Source organism: Malaya genurostris, chromosome 3, assembly GCF_030247185.1.
Source record: "Malaya genurostris strain Urasoe2022 chromosome 3, Malgen_1.1, whole genome shotgun sequence".
NCBI lineage: Eukaryota > Metazoa > Arthropoda > Insecta > Diptera > Culicidae > Malaya > Malaya genurostris.
The window spans coordinates 293,633,023-293,647,920 of NC_080572.1; the positions used below are offsets into that span (position 1 = coordinate 293,633,023).

The window sequence follows — 14,898 nt, forward strand, 5'->3', positions numbered from 1 at the left end:
TGCATTTGATAATGATGATTTTTTTTTGAAAAGGTGTGTTGCAATACGGAGAGATTCTCCCACTCGCAAGCAAAGTTTGAGCAGTTTTCCCCGGTACCTTGAATGAAATATTTCCGTGTGTTTTCACTACGCCTTTTTTAATCAACTCCAGAATTTCTTTAACCGCTGTCTCATCGTAAGCTGATTATGCGAATAATTTAATTTAAAAATAAAACATGAATTCAACTGGCTGCAGTCTATTTTGATTCGCCGTACTATAACAGTTAACATCGGTGACTGTGCGTTGCCATTTTTGTCCAACGGCAAATTAAACATTGAATTTTACCTTCTTTCAACACTAAAGTGAAAGCTTGGGAATCGAAGTTGAAACCATTCATGGAATTTATTTCATCGCTAGAGCATATTTGCCATTCCAATGCACAGGCGAACAATTAAATTTCTTTAAAGGTGATTTGCAAAAACTCACAAGATATCGACCGAAATTTTTCGTAATAGGGGACTTAAATGCTAAGCATGTCCTTAAGAAACCTCAGAAATCAATTCCTGCTCTCAAGGAAGGAAATCAAATGCTTCTTACAAATGGCGAAAAAGCTCAAAAACTTGCTCAGCAGTTCGAAAGTGTCCACAATTTTAATTTGAACGTTGTGAGTCCTATTGAAAATGAAGTCTCACTGAAATATGATCACATTTCAACTCAAGTGTTATCACAAGATGACATTATTGAGACGATTTTGATGAATTTAAGTCAATTATTAGGAAACTTAAAATCATAAAGACTCCTGGTAATGATGGAATTTTTAATATTCTTATCGAAAATCTTCCCGATGTAGCCTTGAGACTCCTGGTTAAAATTTTCAACAAGTGTTTTTCATTAGCATACTTCTCAAAAAGATGGAAAAACGCAAAAGTAATTCCTATCCTCAAACCTGATAAAAACCCAGCAGAAACATCAAGTTATCGACCAATTAGCTTACTTTCTTCTATCAGTAAACTTTTTGAAAAAAATATTTTATTGAGAATGATGTCTCATATAAATGAGAATTCAATTTTTTTTAGCAGAGCAGTTTGGATTTCGTCATGAACATTCAACTACTCATCAACTTGTCAGAGTAACGAACATGATAAAAGCAAATAAATTTTCTGGGTTATCCACTGGAGTTGCTCTTCTACACACTTAAAAATAATCCTGTGATTTTACATCTTATTAGATGCACATAAATGGAGCGTCGCAGCTCACGCAAATTTACGTGGAAGAACATTTAATATTGTGTCTAAAACTCCATGACATGAAATTCATTGAAATAAAAAAAAAATACTGGAGCAACCGCCGCGACTTGAACCAAGAATCATTGGATCGCAAGTACGTCTGTTAATCGACTGAGCCACAGAAGCATGCATCTTCTTGACTGGTAAAAGGTGCATTTAAATTCATACAGTCGCACCTGCTAGCAGAACGCAAGTTACAGTCGAAACCAGTAAAATTCAGCTCATCTAACATTAAGTTATTACAAATAAAATTTTCCGTCATTTGACAAATTAGGTCTTTGTGAATTACATCGTATGACGGATTAAGTCACCTGTGAAATTCAATTTTTTTTGGAGTGTAGACATAGAAAAAGCATTCGACAGTGTTTGGCACAAAGGTTTAATAGCAAAAATGTCTGATTTATTTGATCAAAATGATTCAAAATTATTTAATTGGTCGTACTCTTCAGGTTAGCTATCAGAATTGTAAATCTGAATTATTACCCGTACGAGCAGGTGTTCCGTAGGGTTCGAGCGTAGCTCCAATCTTGTATAATATTTTCACTTCTGATCTTCCAAATCTACCCGTTGGTTGTCAGAAATCGCTATTCTGTGACGACACAAGTCTGTTAGCCACAGGTAGAAATCTAAGAGTGATCTGCAGTCGCCCACAAAGAAGATTAAATATTTTCAGTGATTATCTGTCAAAATGGAAAATTAAACCAAATGCAGCAAAAACGCAATTAATTATCTTTCCTCATAATCCAAGAGCTTCTTTTCTTAAACCAAACAATAATCACATTCTCAAATTGAATGGCTTAGAATTGACATGGTCTGATCAAGCTAAATACTTAGGTTTAACGTATGACAAAAAACTCACTTTCAAGGATCACATTGAAGGAATCCAGGCAAAGTGTAATAAACAAATTAAATGCTGCAAAAGATTCAGAATAAAATTTTGAAAATGATTTTGAAGCGTCCTCCCTGGTTTAGTACAAATGAGTTACACAGACTCACAAATATAGAACCATTAGATGTAATGTCACATAATATTATAAGCAAATTCCGACAAAAATCGATGCGATCTTCAATTGAATCGATTCGCTCTCTGTATTCGTTAGTAAGTTAGTATATATGTTCCTTTTCCCCATTACACAATACAAGTAGGTTTAGAATTTTCCCTACACAAAAATCTCAGAATTGCGGAAGCAAATGATATTCTCATGGTAATAACCAAATCATGTATATAATAGGGTGCAAAGTCACCACTTGTGGCTGAACACCCAATTTAAATCTTAATGATTTATTTTTAACTCATATTCCATTAAATAGTTATTAAAAAAAATCGGTGACTGTGCAGCCGAACTCGGGGGTACCTCAAGGTAGAACACTTTATTGTCTTCTCATATAAAAGACCTGGAAGATGCCAGATTCCTGCAGAAAAAGTTAAACATCTTCTCCAGTTGGTGCGACCTCGATAGAATGGTTTTGAACCAGGCCTGTACCCAGCATTTGGTTTCGGGAGGAGCCCCAGAATGAAAAAAATAATGTTACTGAAGATCGCTTAAGTAGATAATTTCCGGTGCCCCATTTATCGGCGTTTTTAACAGACACAAATGTTCATTACTAGAGCACAAAAATCCACAACACTTGTGATGAATTTTGAGGAGTAGTCCTTACTTCAATTCGTGGAGAACGGAAAGCATCTTCTTAATTTGATGGCCATACAAACTTACTTTAACTATACAGGTTTCGATATCAGATTCCTGAATTAGCGGTCTAAAATTCCAAAACAAAACTCACATCGATTTCTCAGAGAGGCTTTAAGTTTGGGAATAGATAACAGTTCGAGGAGACGAAATCAAGTAAACAAGGTGTATGGGCAACTAATTGGAGCACTAAACCGTTGATTTTAACTATGGTAGCGATGCTCATGTGCTTCATGAGAGGCCCTATCACAGCGATTTCGGTCTTTAATCAATTCAGTGCTCCAAAAGAATACTATGACAATCACAGAAAACCGGCATCATTATCTTTCCGGTCCATTTAGCCTACGTTCCAGGAATTCGTGCCGCGATCACTTCAGTCCATTGTCGAATAATCATTCTGTTCTCTGATATATAATAATGGATTTACCCAAAGGTGTGTTCGAAGTGCGCTTGCGTTCGTTTTTTAGTACTAGATAAGTATGTGCGGAATTCAGCGTGTAGAATCTTGCACACTATCTTTTTTCCGGTGTTACTGGAACATTTTATGTATTGTTATTATTGTCGTTTATTTTGCCTCGATTTTTATCCTCCATTTTATTTGGTTTCTACTCTGTTCTGTGTAACCGCTGTAAGCAGCTGCGTGCTTTATCGGCAGTGGAGTTTTGACCATCACAAAACTCTCAAAACCTCTATCGCACGGTGTAATCTACAGGATCAACAGCTCCATAATGATTTTCAAAATATGTTTTCATATTTGTTTCTGATTTCGGGCCCCGCCTCTGGGTACGTGTCTGTTGGTTAAATAGTGCGTTCGTTATTGTCCTTTCAGGAAAATTAAAAACAATGGAACAAAATAGAATTTCGTTACCAATACTTGAAATTCAATCCATTTTAACAAAAAAAAACTGTTTTCATTCATTTAGTAGAATGATGAAGCCTTCCTCGTTATCTCGGGTTGATGTAAATGGTAAAGAAAGTTCAAAATAAGAACAAATTTTTCCACCATCTCTTGTCTTGATACTACTATGCTGACATAGCGATACTTGATATTTTTTGGTATTTCATCTCAAGAATCAATAAATTGCACAATATCTGTTTAGCATCAAAATTAGTTATTATGTCTTATTTCGTTATTAATGATTTATTTCAATTTCATTAATTGCACTTGATCCAGTATCAAATCAAATACTATTGAATGAACTGCGTCAGAATCAGATAAAACATATACTTATGATACTCTTCTATTCTGAAAAATTCATCTTTTATAAATATTTTGTTCTTGGTTTGATATTACAATAACAGAATGTTATATTTTGTAGCCATGCTCTCATGCAGACTTTGATATTTTAACTCTTATTACAAACTAAATAATGTTAATTTAGATTTTGGAACTAAATTTAGTGCCTTAACTTGAATTTGGAATTCGAATCCAGAGTTCTGATTCAGGAATTCAGCTTCAGAATCTGAACAAAAGATCAGATCTAAATTCCGAACCTAAATTTTGTTACAGACTTCTGTACCAAAATTTAATTTTAGTTTCAGAATTTATTTCCCAAATTGAGCTTCGGAATCTAATTCCTAAATTCAGTTTCAAAATTCATTTTTACGATTTATAGCCTGCATGCTTCTATTAAATTAGAATTCTGGAACTGAACTTAGTTTATTCATTCCAGTTCAAAATTAAGTTCTAAAATAAAATTCAGAGCTTGATTTTGGAAGCTCAGTTTCAGATCTCTAGAACCTAAATTCTCGATCTGGATTCTCAACCTGAATTCGGAATCAGCCCCAGGTTGCGAGTTTAGTTATTAAACTCAGTTTCAGTTCCTGCATTCCAGAACTCTAAAGAAATTTTAGAAGTTTTTAGTCATTCATTCAATATGTATCATCTAGGACCTCGATAATCTATCCTAAAGCAAATTGATAACAAAACCTTATGAAAGGATATCAATCCTCATAATTTTATCCACACACCTCACCGAAGAAAACTGAATTCGTAACCATTATTCAGTGCTTTAGTTTTACTTCCCCGTCGTAGGTCAGCGTAGGATGCCTTGAGTTTACCCAAATTCGAGAGAGAGAGAGAGAGAGAGAGAGAGAGAGAAAGAGAGCAATCGGAGCTGCACTGATGTAAATAGTGCAGCGCAATAAACAATTCCGCCATATCCAGTGACCAGTGCGCGGAATGCACACACATAAACTCGAGAGAGGTGGTATTCCAAGGCATCAGGCCTTACGGTTTAGGGTTCGTTTTTTGCTTTTCTGAAGAGACTTGTTCGATTCATTCGTTGTTGTTTTGTTTGGGGCTGGTCAGCACCATCCATTATGTTATAGTTTACAACATGATGAATGTACAATCGCATACTAAGAAATCGACGAAAAAAAAACTGGTATATATGCGGCCATGAATTTTACGTCATCGCCGGCCTTTCCTCTTCGCGATTTCAATGTCAATTCGTTCTGCATCGGAATGATGCCGGTGTTTGAATTGCGTATTACATTCTCTGTGCTGAATGGAGGCTTGCGTGTCGTGGATTTTCGACGTCCACACGTACGCGCGGTGACTGTTGATTGGAACTAAACTGGCCCTAGGTTGGGTCATCTTCCCTCGATTTTGGCGAACGTGATTTTCCCAACGTAGAAATTAGCAGAGTTTGTAGGAATTGCTTCGCACATTGTTAATCAGTTTTACTGGTCAGGAGTTACGTGATCAGGTGGTACCAGTGCGACACCAGTGGTGCGGTTCGGTCAAAAACATTGGCAGGTTGTGTCTAATTTTTGACAAGCCGCGCCGTAGTGTGCAACCCGTCAAGGTTGTTTCTATTCGGGTGGTTCGTTACGTAAGTTTGCTTGGTTGGTTTAGCGCCGTAAAAATTTTGGTTGTTGCAATAAGCGAAACTGCTGTGTTAATCAATCTACTAAATCGAGAAAAAAATCGAGCCTTTTCATGTTTGAACGTTTGTCATTACGAAATTCGGTGGTGTTCCAACCGGAGCGAGACCGGCATGATGCTGTGCCCATCTGATGTCAATGTCGTTAACTCGGTCGGTGAGTTGATTTTGTTTAAATAAACCATGATTGACTAGTAGTTGGAAAGCACAGTTTTTTTGGTATGAAGGTTATTTTTATTATTACGTGTTGCCATCTGCAACTAGTAACAAGTTTAGAACAGAAAGTAAGTTTCGTAATTCCCTTATTAGTCTTAGTCTTATTAGTTGAGATGCCATGTTATTTTGCTGATTGTTCAAGTTTCAATCAACGAATTGTAATTAAATCGGATACAATATGTTTGCTTCGGTTCTAAGAAGCAAGACCGCAGAAAAAATTGTTCCAAAATTCAATTCAATACTATTGTTATAAAGACGCAAAAAATTAAAGCGAATGGTTCTATTTTCATCTTACCCTTCAGGTCAATGTATCGAACAGAGACAGCAAATGCCACTCAAACAAATGGTTCTTTTTTCGTAAATACGTTTATTTTATAGGGAATATACACAAGTTTTTCTTCGCCGTAGCATCCACAGTATGTTACATAGTACTTTGAACCTAATACATTTCGAATATCGTATTAGTATGTCGGTTTTTATTACAAGGATAATTTTTTTAAATATTACCATTTAATTCTGTTATAAGTATATCACGTCACTATACAAATTCACTATGTATCTCACGACACTATAAATCTTGTATAATAAACGTCACATCACATATGCGCATTTCGAATACAATTTATATTCTTCTTCAGTGGGATAGTTTTGTTTAGTTATTGAAAGAATGCAGCAATGTTGTTCCTTTTATATGAAACGGAAGTAGGTAGATTCTTACAACAGGTATAAATACCTCTAAAAAATTATCTAATTTGTTTAGGGTAGGGAGAGGTAAAGTGTTTTCTATGTTTGTCTGTCCCCTGTGTGTAGGTAATAACTTAAAGAGCCAGGAAGACCTATTTCCTTGGTCTCTGTTTAGTAAAGAAGTGGAACTATGTTTGAAAATTTCTAAACTTTCTGCCGAATCTAATTTCCATGGGTTGGAAATTTGTCTTAAAATTTTTATGTCATTTGTAGTGAAATCATGGTTTTCGGAAAAGGCATGCTTAGCTACTTTCGACTTGAAATGGTGTGATAAACCCCGTTCCAGATCCTTGGATGCTTTCCCTATTTCCGCTATGTGTTCCTTGAAACGGATATCTAATGATCTCTTTGTTTGTCCAATGTATAATTTATCACAATGAGAACAGGAAATTTTGTATACCCCCGATTTTTTCAATTTGTCAGTAGGATCTTTAGTAGATCCTAGTAAAGTTTTCAACTGGTTGCTAGTACTACTGAACACTAAATCCAAGCCAAAGGGTTTTAATTTTGATTTAAGTGGATATGCCATGTTAGAGTTGAAGTCTACCGATATTCTTTTCAAGGTTTCTGATAGGAGGGTCAAAGTTTTAAGTGATAATTTTTTCAATGATCTTAATTTCTTATCGAGGATTGTTTGGATTGAGCGCTCCGGATATCCATTTAGCTTTCCAATTTCGAAGATAAAATTTTTCTCTTTCACTACCGCATCATCTCTGAGGGGTAAGGTTAGCATTCTGTGAAACATATGGTGAAATGCTGCCATTTTGTGTTGGTGAGAATGGTTAGAAATATTAGGTATAATTCGCTCTGTATTGGTTGGCTTCTTATATATTTCGAAAGATAAAGTTTTTGCCTCCCGTATAATAAGAACATCTAAGAAAGGTAAACTGTTGTTTGTCTCCCTCTCGCAGGTGATTTTTATGTTCCTATGTAAATTGTTGATTGTATCCAAAAAATTTTCCAAATCGTTACGCTTGATGATGCAAAATATATCATCAACGTATCTCCACCAGCGATTAGGTAGTAATCCTTGTTTATTTAAAAGTTCTTCGAGGTTTGCCATAAATAATTCGCATAAAAATGGGGAGAGCGGATTACCCATTGGGGCCCCTTGTAATTGTTTATAAAATTCCCCTCTGAATTTGAAATAATTTACATCCATGCAAAGCCGGGTTAGAGTAAGGTAAGACCTTACTTTGCATTTCCATAAACTACTACTCTTTTGTTTAACTAACCAATCTTCCAACAGATTGATTGAGTCCTTCACCGGGACACTTGGGAATAAGGAGGCTACATCGAAAGATACCATTATTTCGTCATCTTCGATTTCACCTGAGTTCAGAAGTTGAGTAGCGAATTCTTGTGTATTGGGAATGGATCTACTAAAAAACTTTTTCGGCATATTTTTGAATTCTTCCACTAGCCATTTGGAGATATTTTGGGTAGGGGCTCCTACTGAAGAGATAATTTCCCTTATTTCATTCCCAACCTGGGAATGGACTTTAGGTAATCCTTTGATTTTTGGTAATGAAGGGTTAGGAACTTTGAGGCGGCTGAGATTGATATCGAAGCTAGGGTTACATTCTATGAGAGTTTTATCTATTTTTTTGATAATTTCTGGTAGGGGGTCGGATCTTTGTTTCCTATAAGGTCCGTCATTAATTTTTTGGATGATTAGATTGTCATAATCATCCTTATCTATAATAAAAACTTTGTTTCCTTTGTCAGCTTTAACATAAAAAACTGGCTTTTCCCGCAATTGTTTAACTAGCTCTCTTTCATTTTTAGTTTGTTCATTTCTTAATGGAGTATTTTTAATGACTTCAGCTACAATAGTCCTGGCGTCATTTATTTTCGAAAAAGGAAGGTTACAGCTATCTAGACCTGTTTCAACGTTTATAATAACTTGCTCGAGATTAACTTTGGAAGAAATGGCATAATTTAACCCCACGTTGAGAAGATTTGTTTGTTCGTGTGTGAAATTTTGTGATGAACGATTGACTAGGAAGTTTTCTGAAAACTGTACCGAAGGTTTTAGAGGATGGACCATACGGTTTTGGGAAAGTAAATTTTCAAATTTTTTGTTGAGTAGAGTTCGTTTGTGTTCTGATTCACAGTGCTCAGCGAACTTTACTTTGGTTAGGAAAATTTCGAAACCTTGGGGGTATTGTTTTGCTAGTTTTAAATGAAGATTATAACATTCCAAGGTTTTTACACTTTGGATGCTATACAACTTTTTTAAATTTTCTTTTAAAATTTCCCTCTGAATTTTACACATAATATTATTAGAGAAAGATTTCCTACCCCGTATTTTGCAGCATGTCGGAATAATTCCAAAGCTCCTTTTCAAAAATGCAATATCTTTCGATAATCCCGCAATTTTCTTTCTTTCTTTAAAAACCTATTTATTTTATTAGTTATTCTAAACAACTAATGGTTCCAACAAGTGTCTAAAAGAGATACACTTTTCTATAGAATTCAGATATTATCTGTAAATAGGGTATTGTATTGTATGTATGTTTAAAGACCCTCAATCAGTTCAAGGTATTACCAGAAGATGCGAGTTTATTCTTATCAGGGAGCAATAATGTTACTACTGTTACAGAAGAGCAAACATGCGTTGGCTGGATCCGTACACTGAGTAACTTATGCGCATTCCACGGGAGCTAGAAATCTTCTTCCTAAAACTTTGATCGTATCGCCTTTAAAAGTGATCTTTTATTAATATATTTTGTTGTGCCATAAAATTATAATATATGATAATTCTCTATTCATATGAATAGAATGATAACTAATGTCGTTTATCATATTCGCACTGTTTTCACACTTCGGGTATTCACATAAAGAACATAACTTCGGAATTCCCCGTAAAAAAATTCAATTTTTAGGATCTACAAAACAACCAATTAAAAAATCGCAGCTTTGATAAAAGAATTTGTATAATAAAAATTCATTTCTTGTGTACTCTCATCCACGAAATATTAAATACAGCAGGAAAACGTAAAAAAGTTGCATTGAAGAATCTGCAAAAAAATCGCATAACTTCGGAATCCGCCTAGAAAAACTCTGCATACCTTTGCATCGCCGAAGGTCGTTTTGCCGAATGCCATTTCGCCGAAAGTTATTTCGCCCAATAGGTCATTTCGCCGAATGGGTCATTTCGCCGAAAGTCGTTTCGCCGAAAGGGTCATTTCGGCGAAAGGGTAATTTCGCCGAAAGGGTTAATTTGCTGAAAAGGTAATTTCAATTACATCATATTTTATTTTTGGATTATTATGTCTCCTGTATAACTGATATGGCTTGGTCACATAAACGAAGCCAAGATGGCCGGCTGAGTTGGCCTCCGACCCACCTTCGGAAGCGGCGGCCTCTTGCATACAAACCTATAACCGCCTCGTTTGCCCGGTCTACTCAAAACTAGGTTTCTTTGCTTTAGTTAAACAGCACACACATCAAATCGATGCATCGATTTATGATGAAGCCGCATTAGATATTTTTTCACTTAGTAAAAAAACCACATACATTTGCTTGGTAGATACACCTATGCAATTGCTTTGATGCTTAGTGGCTAATAGTAAACAACCTTCTTTGGGAACTCCGTTCTGAGGTCAATCTTTTTTCAAGAAGTACAATTGTAGATCAACAAAACGGGTTAACGTATTATCATTCATTTGTGTTTATTTTGAACCAATTTCAATTATAATATTAAGACAATTGCAGGAATCGGCGAAATGACCCTTTCAACGAAATGACATTCGGCGAAGTGGTCCATTCGGCAAAATGTCATTCGGCGAAATGACTCTTTCTGTGAAATGGTTTTCGGCGAAAGGGCTTTCGGCGAAATGACCCTGAGCCGTTCGATTCAGATCACTAGAAAATATAACCATATATCCTCTCTTTCTCGCTCTCAATAACCAATAACAAGCAACAGAATTGTTCTTCAAATAGGTAATTGTAATTTCAAAAAGAGTGATGATGTCAAGCTTTTTATCTAGTTAAAACTATAGGTGAAATTCCAATACTTTTTAAAAATGGTATGGCTATAAATTGTGTCCCGGGTTGGCGGCTTAATGCATAGGACAATGGTTTTACAAGCTACACGAAATTCAAGCTGCTATTGATGACATAAGGCCAGAAACATTTGAAAATGAACTAAAAAATTCGGTGGATCGGATTGGCTACTGCCAAGCCAGCCGTAGGGGTTAAATAGTTTTTCAAAAAAATTTCATTAATCAACCTTTCAAATAAATGATTAATCATTGAATTCTATCAAACAGTTTTTTCATTATTGCATTTTTAAGCTCAAAATTTTTCGTGGGACACAAGCTTTTACATAGCGTCAGAAGGAGAGCAAGTACGAAAAGCAATTGTGTGCGGTTGCAATGAAAATCCGAATCTGTTAGAAAAGAAACTTTTAGAAAAGCTTTGTTTTCCTTTCCATAACTTTTTTAAAATTTTCGATACACGCTTGAGAACAGCCAGGAAGGTTGGAAGGATAACGGATCTCAGAAAACACGACAAAGACGTGAATGTGAGGCAAATATTGCAGAAAAGACCAGCTTTTTCGGTTCGTACTATGGATATTAAAATAAAAATTTCTCTAAATTTCGTACATATTTCCAAGCATCGACAAGGTATGAATTCGTTGAACGTAAAAACTGTAACGAATCGTAATGATAGACAGAATGTGATGGCTGAAACCCGGGCTCGCAAGTTGTATCGCGAATATTTGGCGAAGTTCTCCTGCATGGTAATGGACGAAGAAATCTTTATGCAGGAAGAATTTAAGCAGCCTCATGGGATGTCTTTTTATATTGCCATGTAATGGAACGACATAGAAGAGCATTGCAGGACGAAGAGAAAGATCAAATTCCCCAAAAAATCTTTGGATTGGCAGGCAATATGCTGCTATGATCGAGCAAGCCAAAGTTTCATCACTGCCGAAACGGTGAAGAAGAAATTATACCGTGATGAACGCCTTAGGAGGCGATTATTACCATTCCTACGCAGCCTTGATGCTCCCTGGCAATTCTAGCCTGATTTGGCATCTTGTCATTACGCAAAAGATGTTAAGGAATGGTAAAGAGCGAATGCAGCCCCTGTTGTACCGGAAGTGACGATTCTACCTAACTGTCCGGCTTTGCGGCCAATCGAGCAGTATTGGGCTCTCGTGAAGAGAAAACTCTTTCAGTGTTAACATTTTAAAAATTTTGAACAAAAAAAGGAAAATCGGTTGCAGACAAGTCAAAAAGACTGACGAAAACTCAAAAGTTCGTAGTTTCATAATGCAGTCTAGTTTAGTAACTGTAATTAGTACTTTTTACAGACGATCAATTAGAGAACTTGTTAAAATGTTTTTGAAGCTCGATGTATTATGATGTCGTTCGCATAGCTCATCCCATCAGGTAGTTATCAGGTTATAAGATAATTGAAGATTAGTGAAACTAAAAAATGGTTCGAGATTGCTTCCATGAGGAAATCTCGACGTATTGATGAATCTGTATACTTCTAGGTTTCTTAGATTATTGAAAAGAGCTGTAATTGGGGCCGCCTCAAGCTTCTACATATTCAATTTGTGCATCTTAAAGGAAGTTAGCTCGTAATTGTTGAGGTGCATAAAGAAAACCTTTGGAATAAATTCCTTTCATGGTATAAAACGTATCCCATTATGAACGAGTTGAAGGAGTAAAGCGGGTCAATTATGAACCTGTCGTTTTCTTGTTATACTTTATGTGAACAATGTACATGGAAGTAGTTTATCATATCTGCGAGATAAATGTTCTACTCTAATCAACATCTAACCAATTCTGACTCACCTGTAATCAGTATGATTTCCTTGGTGTCCTTGGTTAAACCTTCCATTGTTTGTATCTTTTGTTAGTAGGTTTGTCGAAAATGACACAATAAAATTTCTTCAACAATTCTAACTTTTTGGCACCACACAACACCTAAACAAACCTTGACACTTTCCGGTACGCCACAAATTAAAATACAATAACACAGATTTCAGACTTCATCAAAAACTAATTCGGATAGATCGTTAACCAATGCACCAACAGCACTTGCATAATTCTTCGCCGGATTATTTTCCGTCACGCTTCGCCGACCGCGGTTCAGTTGCCAAAAACTTGAATTTCGTGTTTTTCGGTGTCGCTCGAACAAATCCACGCTCCCTGTCTCACTCGCTCGTGCGCACCGATTAACGATCAACCCAACAAACGACAATAACACTGTACGACAATGCCTACTTCAATCAACACGAGAGCTCCATCAACCGGAGCTACCTGTGAACGTGATCTCTTCCCAACAGTAACTAAAATGGTTTGGCCAAAGACGAGACGCGATCACTTAGCGAGCGATCCTCCACCACCATCGCGACAAAAATCGCTGCGCGGCGTTTTGTTTCTTTTTTGATGACGCAAGGAAGAACGACCACGAGGTGCCCATCAAAGCAAGCTTTGAATGCATTAATTAGGGAAGCCTCACCTAATGTAACCGCTGTCAATAATGAATGAATTTGGTCAACTTGAGCGTATAGTCAGTAATTTTCTCCGGTATTTAGATTCATTCATATTATTTAGAAACTGGTCTTGGTATTTCTTACTACGCGACCTTGAACCTCAAGTTGACGTAGTTTATTTACTTTTCCCTTCCAACTTGTACCTGTTGTTCTGATTGGATAAAACCATCCATCTAAATAGGTCCATCTCGCCACTATCCACGCTTATCGATGCGATGCAATGGACTAAGAATTGATGCATTCTCTAAAAGAGAACAATGGGTGCCAGTGTTCATATGCTGTTGTGACCTTCTGCAGACGATAAGTCCAGTGCACGCGCATGCATCGGTAATGGAATCTGCCCTCTGCGAAATAAATTACCAGGTCTGCTCGTTACTTTTCCTCTTGACACTGGGAAGTACGTTGGATGCTGAAGACATGTCATTGTTTTTTTCGTAATTTTTTTTTTGAAAACTTGTTTGAATAACCCTTAGGGCTTATAGTCAATTATGTTCAATTTTTGTTCAATGTTTCTCGTCTAGTATTTGTTGTAATGATTCCAATGTGTCGGATATCCCACTACATTTTGTATCAAATTTCTCGCCAGATAACTAGAAGACAAGTTAAAGTGTGAACCTCAACAGTCTTGACCTGGGCGGATTGCGTGAACTGGGAAGAAGTAAATGTCTACGGAAGCGGCAATGAACTACAAATCAAGATCATTTTATTGATTGGAAATTTCTTGACAAGAGGCGGGTTTGTTGTTCTTAAGTCCTTCGGGGGATAACCTGCATTGAACGGCGAATATTTCTGTTTGTTTCGTGTTTAGTATCCAAGATCATGCAATGGTTTAAGTACAGTAACTGTCGTATTGGAATTTACGTTTGGAAACTTCATGCGAAGGTATTGAGGACTATTAGAGCCAATTCAGATCTCTTGGATGGTAGCATTCGTTTGAAATACAATTCCAACAAAAACACCTTCAGAAGGATCTCGGAAGCCATACAGAGGTACCAAGGATGCATAATTTTTGGACCACGAAATCTATGTAAAGATGAACCTTACACTGAAATGAAAATCTTATTTATAATCATTAGATTTGTCATTTGAATCATATGCAGAATATAATGTATAGAAGTTATATGGAAACTTATAATCTTTATTTTAAGTGTGCGTTAAATCTAAATAGACGTTACCATAATGAAAGTTTTAAGAATATCCCATATAATGTATATGGAAATCCGATGAAACATAACTTGTTACATAATTTATATTCATTGGACATGTCTTATGAATCGTACGCAGATGGTATTTCACAAAAGACATATGACAACTTATGACCTTTAATGGAACTCTACATAAAATCTAAATGATTTTCAATAAATTTTATATCTTCATAATCTTTATGATATTGATAAAAATACCATATACAAGTTATGTGAAAAATCGATAAGACTTAAGCCAATATAATTTTAATATTCATTACATTTTTCTATTAATCGCATGCTGATTATGTTTAATAAAAGTCATGTGAAAACTTATAATTTTCATTGGAAGCGCACATCAAATCTGCAACAAAGAAGGAAACGAGTCATAA

At 36.0% G+C, this 14,898-nt stretch overlaps 1 protein-coding gene across 2 annotated transcripts in view; it reads right to left on the reverse strand.

Annotated features, from left to right (window-relative positions):
• LOC131437170 (3 beta-hydroxysteroid dehydrogenase/Delta 5-->4-isomerase) overlaps positions 1-13,106 on the reverse strand; it is a 30,306-nt gene extending 17,200 nt beyond the window's left edge. Inside the window, exons 1-2 of one of the 2 annotated variants that reach the window (XM_058606340.1) lie at positions 13,051-13,106; positions 12,619-12,825 (exon numbers count right to left, since the gene is read on the reverse strand). In XM_058606340.1, the coding sequence (XP_058462323.1) occupies positions 12,619-12,664 (46 nt within the window). In that variant the 5' untranslated portion in view covers positions 12,665-12,825; positions 13,051-13,106. The remainder of the gene's footprint in view (positions 1-12,618; positions 12,826-13,050) is intronic. The other variant, XM_058606341.1, reaches the window with a different exon arrangement.
• Positions 13,107-14,898: the final 1,792 nt, after the last annotated feature.